A 23,135-nucleotide genomic window follows, 5' to 3' on the forward strand; every position below is an offset into this window, starting at 1 on the left:
TATACCACTATTAATAAATTTTATTAGTTAACCTTAAATATAAATTATATTATTTTTACTAGTAACCCAAGCCCTACTTACTCCGCGCCCTTAAAAGCTTAAAAATAACCTTAATTTACTAAAATTAATACTAAATAATATTTAAAATGCATGTAAATAAATTTTTAAGATAAATTATTTTAAGCTATATATATTTAATATAGATACTAATATAATACTAGATATATTAACTAATTAAGATTTAGGAATGTTAAATTATAAGATACCAGGCTAATTCCCTAATTAATTAAAGGTTTTAATAATAAAGGCCACCCTATACAAGATAAATATAAATACTAATATTTTTAATATAATAGTTATTTTATTAACTAAATACCTTAAACCCTGTATTAATTATAGCCTACTAACTAAAGTAACCAAGCATGCTAATACTAAAGTTATTAAAATATTTAATAAAATAGTTTAGTATTTACTTACCAGGAGGTTTTAAATATTAATTAAAGCTAAATTATATATTAATAATATTAAAATACTAAAATTTTATAAAAAAGCGCGGTAATCCAAGTTTTTTAATTAATAAAAAAAAGCTATATGTGAGGCGCTTTTGTATACTGCGCTGAGCTTAGGAGAACGTGAATTACCGCAATAGGAAAGCGTTGTGTATTTGTAGTAGGAACTAATTACTAATTCTTTAAGTCAAAGTTTTAAGTTAAACTTAGTATTTTATATATCATGTAACTAACTACCGCCTTGGCGCGCGGTTAGATTAGCGCTAAAGTTTTTTTATTAGGCAGCCTTAGGCCACTGGATTGCGTTATTATAACACTATATAGTTATAATACTATAATAATAATAATAATACTTTTTTTTTTAAGCAATCGCGCCCTTGCAATCCATAAATTTATATTTTTTTTTTATAAAAAGTAATTTAAATTATAAAGCTTATTAAGCGCTATAAAATAAGCTATTTCCGGGTTTATAAAGTGTTATAATTTATGTATAATTTATATTTAAAACTAGGGGTAAAAAATTAATTTAATTACCTTACTTTACTACCAGGTTTAAATATAGCATTACTACCTATAGTAGCTAAGCATAATATTTTAGTTTTAATACTAAAGCGCCCTTGCAATCTCTCTTTTTTTTTTTTTTTTTAAATTTTTTTAATATTTAAAGCAAGATAGCTTTTATAAGTATACACCTTTTTTATTATGTTTTTATTACTTTTTAATTATTTAATTATATTTTTAAAATTAAAATACCCTATATTTACCCTTTTTTATACTTTTTAAGCGCGGTGTTATTTATTTTAGTAGTATTAACCACGTGTTAGTATTATTAGGTTTATATATTTTATTTTACTTTATACTTAGTTATTATAATATGGCTTTAAGCTTTAAATAGCTAAATCTCCTTATTTTTACACTTTTTTTAATACTTTTAGCGGTTATTTACAATATATGGTTATTTTATTTTAGTTATTAATATATTATTATATTAGCCTTTTATCCACCTTTTTTCCGTGCCTTGCTGCGTATTTACCTTTTTAATTTAGTTAATAAGCTTTTTATATTTAATTCTTTTTATCTTCGCGTTTTTAAAACTATTTTTAATAGTTAAATTAAGCATGGTTTACCTTTATTATAACCTTTATTATATCACGTGTTTTTAACCCTGTTTTATTTTTTAAGGTTTTTTATATTTACTCTTTGCTTTGCGTTTTTTTTACTTTAATACCTAATATAATTTTATATCGCGCTTTAAATACTATTATTAATAGTTATTTAGCTTATTATAGTGTTTTATTTCATGTCCTTTTATTATAATAGTTAAGCCTTAATTTTAGCCTTTACTTTTTATTTTACCCTTAATATATAGGGATTATATTTCCCTGCCCATGCTTTATAATATTAATTATTAATATATTTTTTAAAACTACCTATTTTTATTACGCTCGCGCTGCCGCCCCCATTACTAACTTTATTATTATTATTTTTTTTATACCTTTAATATAACTTCCAGCCCTAGCCCTAGCTCCCCTAGTACCCACCCCGGCCCCCCTTGCTTTATTACCCCTTAATTTATTTTAAGCTTGTTATTTTTAATACATGCTTTTTACTACCTAAAAAATTAGTTATTATTTTTATGCGTGGGTAATAACCTAGTATTTTAAATATACTAAGCCCGCGGGTAAAAAATATAATTACTATAAAAATAGTTATAGGACCCTGGCAAAGTATATTATATTTAATATAATTATAATTTAGTTAAAATTACTTTAGGTCCTAGGCCTATATAATATTATATATATTAATAATAATAGTTTATAGGAAAATATAAATATTATAATATTAAAAAAAGCTTATAATACCCTTTTTATAGCTATTTAGGCCACCGTGATTATAAGTATAGTTACCCTTTTTATTAATTTAGTTATACTAATATTTAGTTTAAAATTTTTTTTAGCTAGTGCCCGTGTGGTCCGCAATAATATTATTACTTATAAGTTATAATTATATTTTGCTAATATTATTTATATTAATACTACGTGTAGTTTTTATTTACGTCTTTAGGCCTTTCACCACTACTACCTTAATAGCCACCTTTATTCTTTATACCAGCGCGGCTTTAGCTGTTAATTATATATTTATATATTTAATTTACCCTATATTATATTACTAACTTTATTATAAACCTATATTTTTTCTAGTCTGGTGTTTATTACGCTATAATACTATTTAAGGTTATTATTTAATTAACTTTTATATTAAGGGTTAATGTTAGTGCCCTGCTAGGCATTATTTTTATATTAAGTGTTTAGGGTTTTACGCGCCGCGCCGCCTAGGCACTTATTTAAGTTTTATTTTTTTATTTTATTTTATTTTTTATTTTATTTTCTTTTTTTTTTTTATTAAAGGCCCTGCGGGCGCTGCCAATTAGCAAAAATAAAACACACTTTTTTTTTTTACTATTACTTGTAACTTATAAAAAGTAGACTTTTAAGTACGCCTTTTTTTTACCCTTTGTAGTTTATTTTTATAAAATTACTTAAACTTATTAAATACCGTAGTTTTAGCCACATAAGCCTTTAACTTTTATATATTATTTTTTATATTATCCTAACCTTGCTACTTCACAAGGTATTACACTTTACTTTTATATTTATAAATATTAAGAATTTTTTTAATAAAGTATTCTTTCTTACCGTCCACTAGTATAAGACTAATATTTAGTACTTAAAATAAATCACCTTAATAAAGTTTTAAAAGTATAATATAAAAAATATTATACAACTAGTATATATTTAATAAAAGTAGCAGCTTGTATAACTACCTTTCCTATTTTATAATTATTAAAAATAGGCTAATAAGTATCTTACTTAATTTATAATTTAGCCTTGTAAACTTAATATTTTTTATATATAGTATAATATGGTTATTAACTTTAAAGCTTATTTTTTTACACTTTTTATTATACTACATGGCTATTACCTTTTTTAATTTTTATAATTACTTTTTTAGCTTTGCGTGGATTTTTTTAAATTTTACAGCTTTTTAAAATTTAATATTTAATACATGCTTTGGTTTCTTAATATTAATACATATAGTAACTTTTAGGTTTATAAGGGCCTTAGTAAGTATGCAACCTATAAATTATTTATATATATTATTATTTATAAATTACACTATCTTAATTTAACATAGCTAATTATTTTAATATTAGTTAACATAGGCGTGAAAATAGTGCTTAAGGACTTAGTTTTACCTTTTAATTTAGCTATTTATTTATAAATAATATATAATAAATAGTTTTTATTTTACACCTAGGCAGTGGCTTAGCATGGCCTAAAATATACTAGTAAAAAAACTTTCGCGATTACTAACCATGTTTTTTAGTATATTAATAAAGCAAAAAATATTATTTATAAAAGTATTTATAAGTTATTTTATATTAATACTTTTTAAGCAAGAAATATACTATATAAATTTAGTATATATTTTAACCACTACCAGAATAGCGTTATACACGCGCTTATTATACTTTATAAGTAGTAATTTAATAATAAAATTTATGCTAATTTATTCTGCGGGCGCTCTTAGTAAATTTAGCAGTTTTAAAAGTTTATATAGCCTGTGTTTATAAACCGCGATTTATTAGTATTTATTATATTTTTTAATATACTTCTTAATATATTTAATTATATCCGGCTAATAGTACCTTTATAAAATATTTATAATAATAATATTAGCACCTTGGTGTCCGCCTTGGGGTTTATTATAATTTACTCTTATAATTTTTTTATATAATGCCACTAACTTTAGTATATAGGCTTAGCTTTTAAAATATAATAAGTTATTATTTACCACTTTTTAATATTTAAAATTCTTTGCGCGTTTTAAATCTACAAAATTACCCTTTATTTTTTTAGACTTTTTATTACAGTCTTAGGCCACTTATAGTAGCTTCTTAATACTTAATTATAATTTATTTATATACTAGTTTTTATTAACTATAATTACTTATATATTAATCCATGACTTAAATTTAGGGTGTAATAATATTTAATTATTTAATTATTTTTATAATTTATAAAAAACTATCCCACCTGCGGCTTTTTCCTTCCCTTTTTTAAGAATATAATTTACTTTTTTACTTAAAGTATCCGCCAGGTTCTTCGCACCTAAATAATACTTAATAATAAAGTTAAAAGCTATAAATTTCTTAGCTTATCGCGCTTGCCTTCGCGTTAAATCCTTAATTATTATAAATTATTATAAATTATTATAGTTTATGAGTACCTTAATAAAAAACTTATTACTTTTAAAATAATATTTCCAAACTTAAAAGCATTTTATAATTATAAGCATTTTAAAGTTATAGGTTTTATAATAGGTTTCCACATTCTTTAACTTGCAAGACCAAAAGGTAACTAAATACTATTATATATTTTTTACTAGTTAAAATAGTACTTTAGTAATAATATACCCTAAGGCGTTAGTTTATAATTATATATATAATTTTAAGTTAAAGTATTTTAATAAGGGCCACTTCGTGAACTTAAGGTGTAGTATATTAAATACTTTTAATACTTTTTTTTTTAATAGGTATTTTACAACTATATTAATTTTTATAAAATTAAATAATACTACTGCAACTTAGCTATAGTTTTTAATAAACCTTTAGTAAAAGCTGTAAAATCCTAAAAAAAATACTACTTTTTTTATATTTTTTAGTATTAGTTATTTTATAATGGTCTGGACCCTCTTTAGTTTTATTTTAATTTTATTAATAGTTATAATAAAGCCCAAGAAGTTAATCTTCTTAACATAAAATAAGTATTTACTAACTTTTATATATAGCTTAAAATCACGCAGTTTTTTAAGAACTATTTACACATATTATTTATGTTTTTTTTTATTTTTTAAAAAAATAATAATATTATCTAAGTAAATAATATAAATTATATTAATTAGCCTAGCTAGGGTGTAATTTATATAAGATTAAAATATTACTAGCGTATTTACTAGTTTAAAAGGTATAACTTAGTATTTATAAAGCCTAAAGCATGTTTTAAACACTGTTTTTTACTTATTTTCTTTATAAATTTAAAGTTTATAATATATATTACGTAAATTAAGCTACATAAAAATCTTTCCTATTTTTAAATAGTTAAAAGTCGCGTTAAGTAATAATAAAAAATATATATTTTTAATTATAATAACATTTAGGCCTTAATAATTAATATAAAAACATAGGCCGCTATTTTTTTTTAATATAAATAGCACCAAAGCTCCCGCAGGGCTCTTTAATAAATATATTTAACCCTTTTTTAAGACTTTTTTAATATATTCGCGTAGGACCTTAAGTTTTTTTAAAAATAATAAATAAATATACTTGCTTAAAGGCTTAGCACTAGGTTATAACTTAATTATATAATTATATAAGTAATAAAACACAAGAATATTTACCTTTATTTTAAAAAATATATTTATATATTCGCGGTATTATTTAGGTAACAGGATTTTTTTAACCTTTACCTTATTAAGGTGTATTATAATATAGTTTTTTTACTTAAAAATTTATACTAAAAGCACTTTAACTCCTGCAGCAATTTTTATAACATATTCTTATATTATTATTATATACTATAAGTATTTAAAATTATACTTTACTTTTTAACTATATATTTAATTACTAATACACTAATTTAAAATAAGTATTATGGCTAAAAGCCACAAGAACCCTAAAATTATATTATAATTATTAATATTAATAACTTTAAAGTTCTACTAATAATATTATATATTACGCGCAAAATCTCTAGCATAAACCATAAGTATATATTTCTTATAAAATATTACCATGTAGCTATTAATTACATGTATTTTATAAGCTAATTTTTTATTTTATATAAAATAAGACTTTGCCTAGCGCTAGTTTATAAAATTTACTTTTACTTTAAAGTTAATAAAAACTCTTATATATTATTATTTTTTATTTTTTTTTTTTTTTTTTACCTGGATTACCCAGGCCCGCGGCGCACTTTTTTATTTTATATAAACTTTTAAAGCTTGCACCGCGTAAAGCTTTAAAATTTTATATTTTTTATATTACTTAATTTACTTAGGAATTATTACTATAAAAGCACTTTTTCTTTTTAACCTCCGCCTGGTAACTAGTAATATTACTTAAAGTGCCTAGTATAATTATAATTTAAGCACTTGCCTAGGTATAGCTTTTTTATAAATAAGTAATTACTTAAATTACTAGGTTATTTTATACTAGTATTTACTTTTACACTTTTCTTAAAAGTAAATAGTACTCTAACTTTTATTATTAATAACCTAGCATGTGTTTAATTTAGGAATTCTTATTTTTTTTTTATAATAGTCTTTTTTTATCTAGGTATGTTATTCTTAACGCTAGTTAAATATAACATGTAATTTTTATAACATTTTAATTCTTAATATTTATAAATAAAAAATTTTTTTTATATATTTTTTAAAATTTTTTAGTATAGGTGCCCTCTGCGCTAATTATTTTTATATTTATAAGGTAAGTATTTCTTAATTTAATTTAGTAATTATATAAATTACCTAATAGTTTACTATAGTTATTATTTTATATTACCTTATTTAATAAGTAAATTATTAACAAGCATGGTTTTATTATTAATTATTTTAACTAGTATATTAAGAAATTCCTTTCAAGTAAACGCAGGTTTTACCTTGCAAATATTAAATTATTTATATTAGCAATCTTTTACTAAAAATTTAATAAACCAAGATATTTTACAACTATTATTAAAATAGTAGGTTAAAAAGGTTTTAAAGTGCATTTCCATGTTTAGTTTTTAATTATTAAATTTTTTAATATTATTTACTTAGTACAGTTTTATAAATAATAATTTTCTTAAAAAATTTTTCTTAAGGCGCGTAACTACCACTATAACTAGTTTTATAATAGTTTTTTTAAGGTTTGCAAGGGTATTAAAGTCTATTTAATAAAAAACTATTAGTTACTTAATAAATTAAATAAGGGTATTATATATTTATTAATTAGCTTTAGCTATTATAATTTACTAGCGTGCCTTTTTAATTTAAGCATGGATTTATTAATATTTTTCCTTCTTTTTTTTATAACATTTTTATTTTTATAATTTCTTTTTTTTTACTAAAATTACGTTTAATATCGCCTGTAGTTCCTTAGTAGTTTTTTTATTACTTTTACTTTTATGCCCCTAAGCAGGTACTTTATATTTTAATATTTTTTATATAATTTAGTTTTTATTTACAGGGGTGCCCTTAGGTTCTTTTAATTAAAAGTTTATAAATTTTTTTTTAGGCATGTTARTTAGTTATTAAGTTAGGGTTTATAATTACTTTTTTAAAGTTTTATTTACTAGCCCCTAAAATTAAGTTTACTGCTTAGCTATTATATAAAATAGGTTTTTTTTTAAAAAAAAAAGTAATTAAAACTATAAAGCGCTTTTATATACTACACTAAGCTTAAAAAAATATAAATTACTATAATAAAAAAGCGTTATATATTTATAATAAGAACTAATTACTAATTTTTTAAGTTAAAATTTTAAGTTAAACTTAGTATTTTATATATCACGTGACTAACCGCCGCCTTAGCGCGCGGTTAGATTAGCGCCAAAGTTCCTTTATCAGGCGGCCTCAGGCCGCCGGATTGCGTCATTGCAACACTGCGCAGTTGCAACACCATAGTGGTGATAACACTATATTAGTTTATATTAGTATAGTAGTTACTATAAACACATGAAAGTTTATTAAATAATTAAAAGGGGCTAAGATTATTCCTAGCAAGTAGGTATTTATACTTAAAAGTAATAAAAATAACTTTATTTTATTATTTAAGGCTTAAATTATTACGTGTGGTAATTATTAAGTTATTAAATTAAATTATAATAAAAGCTTTTATTTAGTTATAGCTAATATAATAATTAAATATATATTAATAGCTATAGCTATTTAAAGGCTTAGCTAGTGCTAATTTAATATTATTAATACTTATTTTAATATAAAAATAGTTAATTAAAAGGTTTATATATAATAGCCACGTGGCTATAAAATTAATAATAACCTTATATATAAAATATAAAAAGCCTTATTTAGCCTTTATAACTTTATATACTTATAAAATTAAAAATTTAATTAATTACTACGCGCCAAGGGCTTTAAGCCACTTATTAAAAAACCTTATATATATATTTAAAAATTACCCTACGCGCTAATTATTACCTATATAAATAATAATATTATTATAAGTAAAATAAAGGCTAATATAAATATTATTATTAGCCTTTTATAAAAGATTTATAAATTTAAAGTTAATAATAAGTTAATTAAATTTTTTAAATTAATAGTATCCCGTAATTATAAAAATAAAATAATTTATTTTTTTTAAGTTATATATATAAAATAAATAGCTTAATATTTTAGCCTTACCAAGGCTAGGCCGGTAAAAATGCTAATAATAAAAAAATATATTAAAACTATATAAAAAGTTAATTAATTAAATATTATAAATCTTAATATACCTTTAGTTTTTAATACCTTTAGTGCTTATACTTTTACTTAATTAATTAAATTTTTTAGCTAGCTTAGAAAGACCCATGTTAACCTTATATACCTAGTTTAATTTTTATAATATTAATAAAAATCCTTAATTATTAATAACATGGCAGCCGCTAAGCACGTGGTTTAATATATTATAATTAATTAAAATAATTTAGTACTTACTAAAACCTATATAAAAAAAATAATTATTTATTTTAATATATTTTATTAAAATTATTTTAATAAGAAGTTTACCAAGGGTTTTATTATATATTTTTATAAGTTTTTTATTATATAAAGTTTAAAAAAACAAGTAGTTATAGCGCCTTTATTTATTATAATAAAATTTTTAGTATTTAATAAGGTTATTAAAATAGCCTTATTTATAAAAAAGCTTACTAAGGCGCTTAAAGTATAAAATAATAAGCTAATTATAGTATACTTTAATAATACTAGTATTATTACTAATATTACTAGTTAAAAAATTTTAGTTACTACACGCTAGTTAGCTAATAAATACTTTTTTATATAAGATATTTATAAATAATACCTTGTAAAGTTTTATCACGTGCTAAAAAAAAATTTTATAAATAAAATAATTAAACTACTAAAAGTAACTAAGTTTACTGCCTTTTAAAATATCACAAGCCTTAAAAAAGCCCTTTAATTAATAAATTAAAAGTATAAAAGTTTTATTATTTTTGTTTTTAGTAATATTTCCTATTTAAAACATGTATATAGCTTTATAGTATAGCCATGTATTACTTAATTAAAAGGTGTGTTAAACGCCCGGAGGGCTAGCGCTTAAAACACGCTTATTTTAATTAAAACTAGCGCAGCACGTGATGGTTAAGGTTTTCTTATAACTTACTGCTTGCTACATATAGATAATCCAAAGGTTTACTATGAGCAACGCTATTGGCTAGTCATTACATCTGCATACTCGCTGCGCTATTAAAACCCAATTGTGAACATGCTCAACCGTATAGCCCTACAGCTTGTCCATTATGTACGCCCGAAACACACAACAAGCCGGTCGGCCTTCCATACCGGGCACACCGCTAAATAATACGCATATACTTACTTGCCCGCGGGAGTTACAGGGCCTAGACTAAGACTTAGAAGGTGCTCATACAGGTAGGACAAGCGGACTTCAACTCCGGACTCCGCCGGATTCTGCAGATGGCAAAAGCGGCATCCGGAGATCAGCCGCCGATGGGGTAGGGTATATGACCACGACCACTGCACGCCCCTGCCCAGATAATCCTGCAATATTGCCATCATCAAAACCCAGATCTTCCATTCAATCCACCAATTCAATCCTCGCCCTCACCATAACCGCACCACCACCGCCATGTCCACCCTCCACATCCCCTCTCTCCTCCAACCCATAATAGTCCTCAACGGCTGGACCTTCATCGTCGAACTGTGGATGTTCGCCGCCCGAATCCCCTCCGTCGGGCATCTAAAAGAATCCTCCGATCCCACCGTCACAAAAGCCGAGCTGACCGAGAAGACCCCGCCGTCTGTGCGCTGGAAGGGCGACAACTACAACCACCTGCTCGAGCAGCCGACCCAGTTCTATGCCGTGGCCCTGGCACTCGCTGTTGCGAGGCACGGCGAGGATAATGCTGTGGACCAGGGGCTTGCGTGGGCGTATGTTGGGACGCGCGTCGTGCATAGTCTCATCCAGTGCACGAGGAATGTTGTGCCGGTTAGGTTTTGTGTCTTTGTGCTTTCGTCGGGGATTCTTGCGGCGTTGACGGTTAGGGCTGCGGCGGTTGTGTTTTGAAGGGTTTGGACGCATGGGGTGTGGTTGTTGCGATTGGGACGATCTCGTGGAGTGGACATATCTTCATAGCGCATAGACTGATCCAGTCAAGGAGTCTTTGTCGGGGATGGATGCATGGCTTGCGGTTGACCTAGAGCTTGTTGCTTCAGGACTGCTACGGAAATTCGGGATAGCGAGTGCCTACCATGTACAATTTAATCAAACATCGCTTCGTTACACAATCATTTCCATATCCATAGATCTCGTTCACTTCCGACTCGACCCTCTCCCCTCCTCCATCTCCATCGCTGGCGTCGCAAACTTATGCACAGCAACAACACGCGTAAAGTACTTCTCCGCCCTCCCAAGCGCACAATTAACCTCACTCGGATGCGACCAATTCAGCGCAAAAACAACAATGAACATCAACAGCGCATCAAAGACATAGATAAAGACCTCCTGCTTCATCATATACGAGTCATATCCCATAAGGTACTCGACGACGCGAATCACCGAGCGAATGAGGATCAGCACGCTCGTGAAGCACAGCGCCACCATGTGTCTGCGCCAGATACTCCGCAGCGAAGATGAGACGAGGACGCGCTGCCTCGCCATTCGGATCTCGAAGATCAGCGCTGTGACCACGAAGAACGCGAAGAAGATTATCTGCACGAAGAGGCCGCCGATGATTATCTTCTCGCCTGTGTCGGCGCTTGTGTTGTCTTTGACCATTATTCCGGCGCCTGGGAGGTTAGCATTGGATAGGGCTTTGGTCAAGGTGGTTTACCCGAAGCCTGCATGAGGAAGGACAGGACGTCTCCGGCAACAAAGAGCTTTGTTAGGAAGCGCAGTGGGATAATCGAGCATCTCTCTGCATCAAGCATGGCGATGATCCGGCCTAGCGTCATGTAGATACTGGCCGCCAGGAACGCAGGGGCAATCAGGATGAGAGCGCTCTGCATCACGTACGGGCCTTTGGTAAAGTCGGGGGCTTCGACGGAGGAGAGGACGCGGCCAATGTAGCCGACGGTTTCCACTGGGTTTGTTAGGATGGTGCTATTGAATGGGCACGGGGAAGACATACAGGCAGCGCCGATCATGAACGGGATCATGAACCAGGTCCTTGTTCGGAGGAGTTGGTAGAGATGGAGGATTGTGCAGACGCCGAATAGACCCGCGAATATGCCGCCGGCTGCTGCTGAGGGGGTATAGTAGTAGAAGGTAAACTCCATGGTGAGGATGCCAGAGATCTCTGTAGGGCTGCCGTTCGGTGGAGTGGAGTGGAGTTGAGATGGAGCACGCAGAGTATGAGTTAAAAGTAAGAAGTCAGACAAGCCCGGCAAGAGACGAGCTTAAATAGAGCTTGGAGATCAAAAGAACATCCAGAACCCCGAGTCCGAACTATGAAACCCTGCAATAGGCAAATGCATTCCATCGCTCGTTCTCGTACGCATAACCCGTTCGGGGCATCGCCCGCAGCGCCACTCGAGCTTAGCTCCACTCGCTATTCTGGCTGGCCCGGCCGCACTTCGGTTTCAGATTCCACAGCGCCAGCTCGTACTTCGTATCGTTCTCCGGTTAGGGCTATGGATTGTCGATGCTGCTATTTGCGTCTGATTCTCGTCCCTGGCTGCCTGGCGCTGCAAGGGGTCCACTACATCCTACCAGAGGTGACTATGGAGACTGGCAACCATATATAAGACGGCTCGGCTGCCTTGCAATATTTTGATCTTAATCTTCCACTGCTCTGCAAGTTCAAGACCCTTGCAAGCGTTCAGCAAAATGGCCTACAAGTTCTACAACTACGACCCCTCCAAGGCCGCGGCCATCCCCTTCGCCGCGCTCTTCGCCCTCGCGACAATTATCCACATCTGGCAAACAATCCGCCACCGAACATGGTACATGACGCCGTTCATCATCGGAGGAATCTGTACGTGTCTCTCCACTACACCCCTCCCCCTTCACCTCCACCTACTAACCAATACTTGCTTGTCCAGTCGAAGCAATCGGCTACCTCTGCCGCCTTATCAGCGCATCCCAAACCCCAAACTGGACTATGTACCCCTACATCGGGCAGAGCCTGCTCATCCTCCTCGGACCCGCCCTCTTCGCCGCCTCAATCTACATGCTCCTCGGCCGCATCATCCGCACCCTGAACGCCGGCTCGATTTCGCCCATCCGTCCAACCTGGCTGACCAAGATCTTTGTCACCGGCGACGTCCTCTCTTTCCTCCTTCAAAGCGGCGGCGGAGGTATGCAGGCGAAGGCTGAAACGGCCGATGCAGCGCGCATGGGCGAGAAGATGATACTCGGCGGACTCTTCGTGCAGATTCTCTTCTTTGGGATTTTCATCGTTGTCTCGATTATCTTTCATCGGCGGATGCTTGCTACCCCTATGCATCGCCTTGGTACGGATGTGCCCTGGGCGAAGTACCTGAAGATCCTGTATGCCGTTAGCATGCTGATTATGGTGCGGTCGCTTTTTCGTGTTGCGGAGTATGTCCAGGGGAAGGAGGGGAGCTTGCAGAGTAACGAGGTGTATATCTATGTGCTTGATGCGGCGCTGATGTTGATTTGCTGTGTTGTGTTGAATGTGTGGCATCCTGCGCATGTTGTGAGTGGGAAGGTGCCGTATGCGCAGGCGCGGGCGCAGGAGCAGGATATGGAGATGCTTGGGGGTGAGAGGGGGAGGGGTTTTTAGAGAGCCTGCATTGTATTATACGTGTGTAGATTAATGTTTCGTGTTCTGATCATTGCCAACATTCTTCAAGCATCGTTTGATTACTCCTCCTGCTAGAAAGGGAGTTTGCAAGTAAAATAGCCCTAGATCAGCCGGGAATTCCCAGCCAAGGATTCATCTGGATAAGTTGAGGAATCCAAACTCTCGTGGAACGAGTGCAGAGCGTCAAGAATAAGTGATAAAGTGATGCCTTTCAAAATGTACCTTTGGCAGTCCCATCTTTGCATTAATATCCATCCCCTCAAAGTCCTATTTACCTGGACCCAATCCTTACCGTCAAACACGGCGCAGCTCGCTATACAGGCCCATAATACTCTTCCCCTTGACGGTCGCCAATCCCCTCCGTTACAACTGCGCGGTATGAAGCAAAAACAAAAACATACAACAGCTGGGATTCGCATGTGGTCACCCACCATACTACTAACCAGCCGGCGTGTGGTTTAAGTACGGCTGAGCGGACGGGAAGCCCTGTTCTCCACACCCTGTGGTCGTATGTGCTTGTTTGCTGATAAATGGGTTTGATAAGATGCGTTTTCATAAGCCATAAAAGCCGCAATTCGTGTCTGAACGCCGAGGGCTTCCTACAGAGTTCTGACTAGTTCGCCTTTGTCAATGTTAGTTTCTCTGAGCAGTGCACCTGAGAGTATACAGTCAACAGCTTCTTAAGCTTGAGTGGCGGCAACGGGAAGGGAACAACACGCAATATTATATGGCAGAAGCTCTAGTTGATTCAGGAAACAACCTAGGGAATCTGGCTAGATGATGAAAGCTCTATGATCGCACTACCTCCATTCTATTGTCCTCAGTGAAAGTCACATTGAATGTCTCCCAGTCTCCCTGTTCCACCGTGAGGTTGTCTCCCAAACCGAGAAACCTCATGAACCCTCCATGAACCACCACAACAATATCCCGTCGATCCGTATTTTCCAGCTCTCTGAAAATTTCCGCCAAATACCGCTGGACTCGTAGTCCGCGCCTCCTCAAACTCTCCATATCCGGCGCGTACAGGCCGTCCTTCTTTGGGAAAAGGGGATCCAGCCCAAAGGTGTCCCAAGGGAGTTGGGGGAATTCCGCCCGTAAAACCAGCTCAGTCGAGCCAGTATCGCAGTTACGATCTGAATGGGCCTGAAGGTCTGCTTCTAGATGGAACTTTGCTCCACCCCGTACACCTCCTGTCCCAGCAGCGTAGTAGCTCGTGTCAAGGGTGTCTTGAAAGCCAAGGAGAGCTGTTTGGATAGTTCGACGGAGTGGAGATGCGACTACCAAGCCGACTTCAGATTTGAAACGGAAACTGCGGTTCAGGTTCGTGCATTGGTGGATGCCTTTGGCTGTTAAGGGGGGGTCAAGGATGGTTGTGTCATGGTTGGGGTTGTGAGCCGCTTCGGCGTGACGGACGACGTGTAATCGGAAGGCCATGCTTTTATTTCGCTTCCTTTCAAGAGGGCTTTCGCGTCCTTGTAGTTGTTTGTGTCATTTTATATAGAAGCCATTATTAAGGTACCCAGGTATGCCCGCCCGAGGAAGTACCAAAAGCAGTCATGATACCCGACAGCTCGGGCGGCCAGCTCGGAGTTAGGGCTTGGCTAAGCTTTTTATGGTAGACCCCTCCGCGGATCGATTGATGATCCCTGTAGGTTGTTAACAACTCCGAGCGCAGTATGCTAAACTCCGAGTCTGCTATTCTGGGTGCTGCTGCATGGCAATGTCGGCGCAGTACTCTTGACATCAGCCCCCTATACCTGCGTCTCTTATGGGTGATCTTTAGACCTTCCAGAACCACCACTGCGATAGTCCTGCGCTAGTCTATAGCACTAGTGTAAAGGTATGCATGTATGGCGCCTGATTACCCATAGTAATATGATCCTTCTTGTATGCACCCTAGGATTCGCAGCGATCATCAAGATGATCTGTTACGAACTGACTACCTGAAACCTTGCATCCAATGTTAGACACTCAAAGAAACTTTGCCAGGAGAAAGAGATAACAGTAGTGACAACATTCGCTCCACACGCCGCGCGGTCAATCCAGGTACAGAGCACATGGGCAACAGTTATCTCCGAGCTTTAACCGTATATAAGACTGCTGCCTCTCATGTTAGAACCCAAGCAATCAAGCACTTCTTGAGCTCTCTAACCATGAAGCTCTTATTCTTTCTCGCCAGCGGTTCAGCCCTGGTGGCCGCCACAAGCTTCCCCGTCATCGAAACCAACTACGGTCCAGTCAAGGGTGCAGCCTCGCCATACCGCGACGGCGTCACCGTCTACAAAGGCATTCCTTTTGCAGCAGCCCCAACTGGCTCTAAGCGCTGGACTGCCCCTACAGCCCCAGACTCATGGACAGACGTCCTCCATGCAACCAAGTTCGGTCCTCAATGCGCCCAGCCATACTCGGAGGCCGGCATCTTCTCCTCTGGCAAGAACTCTACGAGTGAGGACTGCCTATATCTGAACATCTGGACCCCAACCTACAACACCACCGACACCAATGCCATCCAATCTATGAATCTCCCCATCTACTTTTGGATCTTCGGCGGCCGTTTCGAAGGCGGCTCAGGCGATGTGAAGACCTACGACGGAACAGGCCTCGCCTCCAAGGATATCATTGTCGTCACCATCAACTACCGCCTCGGCGCATTTGGCTTCCTCGCTCACCCCGAGCTTTCCCAGGAATCCGGCCACAACAGCTCCGGCAACTACGGCATCCTCGACCAGCAGTTTGCCCTCCGCTGGGTCCAGGACAACATAGCCGCCTTTGGTGGGAATGCCAGCCAGGTCACCGTCGGCGGCCAGTCTGCCGGCTCCGCCAGTGCCCTCGACATGATGTGGAGTCCGCTCAGCGCCGGTCTGGTCGCCGGTGTCATATCCGAGAGCGGTGCTCGCGGCCCTCACGACCCTGCGACTGGAGGCGTCGCCACCTCCTACAACACCAAAGACGAGGCCGAGTCCTTTGGCGTCACGTTCCTCGCCACCATGAACGTCTCCTCTATCGCGGAGCTCCGCCAGGCCCCGATGGCCGACCTCATCGCCCAAGGCCAACTCACGGAATCGGACTATTACACCGGCACCCCCTTCGAATCGCTCTACAGCGGACCCCCCCGCTGGCGCCCCAATATCGATGGCTACGTCTTTCCCCACGGCTACGGCAAGTCCCTGTCTCTCAAGGCCCACGCCGACGTCCCCATCCTGACCGGCAACAACAAAAACGAGAATGACCTCCAGAACGGCCCCTCCACTGTGTCCGAGTACAAGGCCTTCTGGACCGAGGTATTCCAGAATTACTCCTCCGAGTTCTTCTCCCTCTACCCCGCCACCACCGCCTCCGAAGCCAGCGATCTCAGCAACCAGCTCCTCCTCGACATCGCCCGCGTCGGGACCTGGGAATGGGCCGCGGAGTGGGCAGCCGGCGGTGCAAAGAGCAATGTCTACACCTACTTCTTCACCAAAGCGCCCGCGGAAGACGAGTCCATGGGCGTCTATCACGGCGCCGAGCTCTGGTACACCTTCAACAACATCCCATACTCCGACTACTCCGAGGTTACCTGGAACACCACGGACTATGAAATCGAGGCCACTGTCTCGGACTATTGGGCGAATTTTATTCGTGGGGGAGACCCGAATGGGGACGGGCTTGCTTACTTTCCTCCTTCGTCTGCTGCTAATATGACGACCATGTGGCTTGGGGAGTGGTGTGGTGCGGGCCCTATTGCGCACTCGCAGGCTCGGATTGCGTTTCTGCGTAGGTGGATGGCGCAGCTCCATGAGTACTAGATGCGTGACTTGCCTATTACATGATGTATAGAGGACGGTTGTATATATCGGTGAATAAGGCTTGTGTAATAGTTATTCTAGACATGGCCCTCAAGTCCAAAACTAGAGTTTTTCTCCGTCATTTTCTTGTTCTTGCATGTCGTTATGATCAATACAGTCAAAGTTACCTGGATGGTATTTACAGTCTGGACCAAAGACCAGGCTCCATTGGACTTGGTGACGTAGATTTTCTTCCATCAGACATTCCAGTCATTGTCACTATGCAGCTTGTGTCGTTCGTCTGCTTGCTTCTTATCGAGGTGATCATTAACTAATTTCTTACTCCAAACAACTTCCAAGTTGGTTGTCTGCCTAACAACCTGCAGCTGTAAGGAGGCACTACTGCACCCATAATTCTACATGGCGTAACTAAATTCCTAATCACACTGCGCAAGCAAACGCTGGCAATCACTCCAAGCCGTTGGGCACTGCTAGTTCGTGATAGTTCGAGTCATCACTGACACCTTGTAAAGCCCGCCATTGCAGGCACAAACTATAATAAGATGGCATCGTTGATCGGCTGGCCCGGGGTGGCAGGCCCTAAATTGACAGACCTGCACATTCAGACCCCAGCCACCAGCGATGCCCTGTAAACTACAACTCAAGGTAGGTCTTGACCGGTTAAGCATTGTATATCTGAATGTTAATGTCATGACCAGGCTACGAGTCGAAACCAACTCCAGAACATTCCGCTACCTGAAAAATGCCTTGTTTCCAAACATTTCGCCCCCGACATGGGAAGGCGCCTACCACAGATCAGAGCTTCCTCTGCTGTTCGACTTTAATAGTATGGTCTGGGAAATTCAACGCCTTCCAGCCTGGAGTATACAACGGTCGCAAAGTGGCAGGTTTTTTATGTAAATTTTGCACGAGACGTTGTTCGGGGACTGCCTGCGGCTAGCTGGCCTGCTGGACACCGAATGGAAGTGTTTTAATGTAAGATATAAAGGACGTAAATGGGACAACTGTTCCTACGCCCCTGCATATTAATGCGGAGGATCCCATAGCACCTTGTAAATATCTTACTTAAAGCATCTAGATGGCTTGAGCTGTAGATATGTTCAGCATGCACCAATTATGTTTATCCAGATTGAGGATACTCTGCTCGCCAGGAACAATTTCATAGATGACATCAGGGAAAGTCCGGGTTTAAGGAAGTACCTAGGGCAACCGCATGTCAAACAGGGCTACAGTATAATAGTGGACGCAGTTCTTGCAGCTGCAGAGCAGAGATAGAAGGCCGACTCCACGTCCATTCTTCCAATTGGAAGGGTTATGTACTAAGCAGGCGCCTATATTTCCAGTCTCCCTTCCAATTGATCTCCGCCTTGCGTCGATCAATGACCCACCACAATCTCGTATTCGTACGCATGCCCCATCTCGGTATTCCATACCGAGAGTCTGCAGCTGCGACCCTTGGCGCCGCAGAGTTTGCACCGTCAAGCAGCTTGCATGAAACCATGGTTGCCTAGAGAGCTTCGCCGCGGACGCCCGGCCAAAACGTCCTGGCCACCCGACTCGCGGTCTTTACGAATACGGCCATAACATGTCCACCATAGGCTAAGTCTGCGCAATGCCGCTGCGTCGCACCCATCGCAAGTCACGGCATGGCTGCAAAGCTTGCAAACAGCGGAGGGTCAAGGTTTGTCTCGTTCTGATTCAAGTGGTGTGCATTTGCTGATGATGACGTACAGTGTGATGAGAAACGCCCTACATGCTCCAATTGCACGACGCGCCAGGAAGAGTGCGAATATGTGACTGACGCCTCGTACATCTGGGCTGCGGACGAGCCTCCAGCTCCTCGCCGTACAAGGTCAAGGCGCATTGCACCTTCTATAACGACAACTACAACGACAACGACACAAGGAAGTACGCCAGAGACACCATTCCGCCTCCTCGATCGACCCTTCAGCCATGAAACCGCATCGCTCACCCCGCCACTGGATATGACCCAGCTCAGACTCCTGGTGAACTGGCAAACCGAGACATGTCAGTTCTTCTCCCGCGACGCGGAGACCAGAATCGTCTGGCAGGTCAGCCTCGTCGACGAAGCGCTCAAGACGCCGCCTCTCATGCACGGCATCCTGGCTGTCTCGGCATTGCACCTTGCGCTCTTGGACCTGCAGTGTGGTCAGGAACAGGCGTTTTGGCTTGGGCTTGCTACCGCGCATAAAGGGGAGGCGTTGCAGGCGCTGAGGGAGGGGTTGAATAGTGTTGCTGCAGATAATGCTCGATCGATGATGGGACTTTCCGCGCTGGTCGTGGCGTATGCTTTTGGGGCTGCACTGACGGGTTCGGGCGCCGATGACTCGGGCGATAGACCCTCGCTAGATAGCCTGAACAACATCTTTGTTTTGTGTCGCGGGGTGCAGCAGGTGACAAATTCAGCGTACGCCGTCCTCCGACAGAGCAACTTCGCGCCGCTGTTCAACCCGGGCGATCAGTCTGTTGCGATTCCGGACCACGTCAGGGAATCACTCGACCATCTGGAGCATTTGAACACTGAATGTCTGCAAGCTGGGGAGCACGATCACGACTCCGCTACGTATACCCGTGTCATTGAAGCGCTACGGAGCTTATCCGGCCACGCGTTCACCCAGCCCAACTCGATGACACTGGCTGCTGGGTGGGCGATCAGGGTATCTTCGGAATACCTGGGGTACCTTCAAGCGAACCATCCGTTTGCGCTGGTAGTTCATGCGCATTACTGTGCCTTTCTTCATCTCGCCCGTGGAAACTGCTTTCTGCGGTCCTGGGGCCGAGCTGTTCTGGAAGATATACTCTGCCTGCTGGACGACGAGTGGAAACCGCATATCGAGTGGCCGGTGACGGAGGTTTTCGGGGATGGTCACTTGCAGTCTTCACAGTCACCCGTGTTTTCAATCAATACATAGCAAAATAGCACTATAGGTATAAACTAAACCACAGCCGCCTCTAGCCATCATAGCCAAAGTCAAACCATCATTAATCATTGAATAAGGGACCGAGGGATCTACGATCCAGTTTCTAAACGCCCCTCCCGGCCACACGGCCAACTGTTTACAAAATAGAGATAAGACTGCCTTTGAATCCGAAGGCCTGTGCACTGCTTTGGCTAGATTTATTCCAAGGACAGATCTAAGCCCGGTGAAAGACTGTTGCCTAGGGAATGCCAATCGTCCAGGTCGATCAGGGCCCACTTGGCCTGCAGCTGTATAGATATCCCAATCGGGATAAGAGTACGAGTGCAAGTCTCTCCAAAAATACAACGCACTGCAACATCAGGCTTGTTTGGGGTGGCTGGTTTATACGGTTGAAGATAGGCAGCAGATTTCAGACCTTCAAATATAATGCGTTAAGACCTATCTTAAGTCCCATACCTATTTGCATTGACACTATCCACTCTCCAAATCTACCATACCATATCATCCATCAGCAGACCCTCGCACCATCGCTCGCATCCACACATTCTTCAACTACATTATTCCCAAAATGCTTCAAAAACTGAATATCCCCGTCGAGAACATCCCCCGCACAAAGTTCAAGCTGCATATTATCATCGGCGTCCTAGTCCTAATAACGTTCATCCTTGCCATCGCGCGCATTGCCGTCCCCGGAACGCCGCGATCCCGAACAAACACATGGGGCATCGCAGTCGTACGGAACCACCTCACTATCCCCCTCATTCTTATATACCTAGGTGCTAACAGAAATATTGATGTGGCAGTGCCTCAAATCCGCCGTCTTCATGGCATACCAACTCCTAACAACGCACGCCAGCCGCCTGAACCGCTGGGGAAATACAAAGGTCTACATCACACTGAATATCATCGACATGGTCTTCTGGTTTGCGCTCGTGATCATCTCTATTATGGGTGCTATGGGCTCGAAGAGTGCGTCTAGTCGGGCGCTCGGCGCGATTGTTGTTTTCCTGGCTATTGTGCTCGTTCCCCTGTCTGCGTTCCTGTCGTGGGTTTGTGTGAGTGAGAGGAGGGAGGAGAAGAAGGGTGGGGTGGCTGGGAAGGGCTCGTATTCTGGGGTCTAGGGTCTAGGTGGGAAGTAGGGCTCGAGGTATGCGGGTGCGAAGACGCTGATATGTGTACCTTGTGAATCCGGGCGTATTGTTTTCGGTTGTGTCGTATGGAGTATGTCTTTGAGTACTTTGAACCAAATCTACCATAGGAGACAACAGCTCCGCGTGTGATCTGTCCATCATAGGTTGTCAATCATGGCTGGAGCACCACTAGGTCCCTAAGAATTCGCCCAGTATAGGTCTAACATTGAAAGATTCCAATGGTCTACCGAAAGTACTATTCTCACCTTCTGCTTCAGTGGTCCAACGGTAGGATCTTCGCCTTCCAAGCGAATGGCCCGGGTTCGACTCCCGGCTGATGCATTTCTTACAAGTTTCCATGCCTAGGCTAGTGGAAGCATTTCTTTTTGCTGGGTGGCCGAGTGCGGTCAAGGGCTTTGAACTACAAGGCTGTTGGTTTATTGCGCGTGGCCGGAACAAAGTGGAGGCCCGCGCACAATAAATTGTAGGTCCCGGCTCCTAGTCACGTGAGCTTTATTAAGGATTATATAAAATAATAAAATAATATTAATTAGCTAAAAAAATAAAGTTAATTAGCTAAAAAAGGGTAATTATATAATCTTTTTACTACTTTAACTTTATAATATAATTTTTTTAATAATATAATGACTTAAACCTTAAGTTTATATTTTTTTTACTTATAATTTATATAAATAAACTTAATTATAAAATTATTTATATTTTATAGCTAGTATAAAAATATATTATTTATATTTTAATTTTAATAGTACCTGGGCTACAAGCCTTATAATATTTATAATAATTATAAAATTAAGGTATATTTATATTACCTTGCATGTATATTATAGTTATTAATATATAATAAAAAAAGTAAATAATTTATTATAACTATAGGCTTTTTTAACCTACCCCTTTAATATTTTTTTTAATAAAATTAACTTAAATATATAATAAACATGCCTGTTATAGCTAAAGCTAGATTACTAATATTATAGTATATATTTATTTAATAATTTATAATAAGTAAAAAAATATTATAAAAATATTAAATAATAATATATTTAGTAAGTAATAAGTTAAATAGCTTATATAATTACTTTTTATAAATTTTAACCTTTTTATTTACCTTAAACATACTTATTATTATTAATAATATTTACTATTTTTATACCCCCTTTCACGCCTGTAATAACTATATTTTTATTATTATTTATACCTTACTTACTAGCTAGGCGCCCGCAGCTAGTTATTATTATTAATAAAAATAATATTAAATTAAATATTAATAGCTTTATAGCTATAAGCTCCTAGTTTATTATTAATAATAAATTATTTTTACCTTTATAGATTATTGAAGTTAACTTTAGTTTTTTTATACATGTAAACTTAAACTATGCTTTTTATTAAATTTTTTTTAATTAATCTTATATACCTAGCTATTATAAATTATAATTAAAAATTATTAAATAACTTTTACTAGTAGCTTAATACATACTAGCTAAAGATATATAGTTATTATTAAATATAATAATTTAATATAAACCTTTAAAAAAATAATATTTACAAGCGTTATATACTAGCTAACTAAAATTAAAAAATTTTTAAATTTAGTTTATAAAATAAAATAAATCCTAGTAATATTTTTTCTTATCTTTTAAAATTATATAAATTAAAAAATATTAATAACAAAAGTTTATAT

General features: G+C 37.3%; 6 protein-coding genes across 6 annotated transcripts; 4 read left to right on the forward strand and 2 right to left on the reverse strand.

Annotated features, from left to right (window-relative positions):
• Positions 1–10,440: 10,440 nt before the first annotated feature.
• DSM5745_11368 (MAPEG family protein) lies at positions 10,441–10,878 on the forward strand (the record flags this gene model as incomplete). Its single annotated transcript, XM_026753384.1, has 1 exon — positions 10,441–10,878. One exon carries the CDS (start codon positions 10,441–10,443, stop codon positions 10,876–10,878), a length of 438 nt encoding a protein of 145 aa, XP_026598019.1.
• Positions 10,879–11,124: 246 nt separating this feature from the next.
• On the reverse strand, positions 11,125–12,089 carry DSM5745_11369 (RTA1 domain-containing protein; the record flags this gene model as incomplete). The annotated part of the gene is made up of 3 exons (XM_026753385.1): positions 11,125–11,600; positions 11,645–11,893; positions 11,942–12,089. 3 exons carry the CDS (start codon positions 12,087–12,089, stop codon positions 11,125–11,127), a joined length of 873 nt encoding a protein of 290 aa, XP_026598020.1.
• A 550-nt stretch (positions 12,090–12,639) lies between these two features.
• DSM5745_11370 (RTA1 domain-containing protein) lies at positions 12,640–13,558 on the forward strand (the record flags this gene model as incomplete). The annotated part of the gene is made up of 2 exons (XM_026753386.1): positions 12,640–12,787; positions 12,855–13,558. 2 exons carry the CDS (start codon positions 12,640–12,642, stop codon positions 13,556–13,558), a joined length of 852 nt encoding a protein of 283 aa, XP_026598021.1.
• An 810-nt stretch (positions 13,559–14,368) lies between these two features.
• Positions 14,369–15,013, reverse strand: DSM5745_11371 (phosphoglycerate mutase family protein; the record flags this gene model as incomplete). Its single annotated transcript, XM_026753387.1, has 1 exon — positions 14,369–15,013. One exon carries the CDS (start codon positions 15,011–15,013, stop codon positions 14,369–14,371), a length of 645 nt encoding a protein of 214 aa, XP_026598022.1.
• A 719-nt stretch (positions 15,014–15,732) lies between these two features.
• Positions 15,733–17,364, forward strand: DSM5745_11372 (carboxylesterase/lipase family protein; the record flags this gene model as incomplete). Its single annotated transcript, XM_026753388.1, has 1 exon — positions 15,733–17,364. One exon carries the CDS (start codon positions 15,733–15,735, stop codon positions 17,362–17,364), a length of 1,632 nt encoding a protein of 543 aa, XP_026598023.1.
• Positions 17,365–18,976: 1,612 nt separating this feature from the next.
• DSM5745_11373 (Zn(II)2Cys6 transcription factor) lies at positions 18,977–20,297 on the forward strand (the record flags this gene model as incomplete). Its single annotated transcript, XM_026753389.1, has 2 exons — positions 18,977–19,045; positions 19,098–20,297. The coding sequence occupies 2 exons, from the start codon at positions 18,977–18,979 to the stop codon at positions 20,295–20,297; spliced, it is 1,269 nt and encodes a 422-aa protein (XP_026598024.1).
• Between the last annotated feature and the right edge of the window lie 2,838 nt (positions 20,298–23,135).

Source organism: Aspergillus mulundensis, assembly GCF_003369625.1.
Source record: "Aspergillus mulundensis strain DSM 5745 chromosome Unknown scaffold_25, whole genome shotgun sequence".
Taxonomy (NCBI): Eukaryota; Fungi; Ascomycota; class Eurotiomycetes; order Eurotiales; family Aspergillaceae; genus Aspergillus; species Aspergillus mulundensis.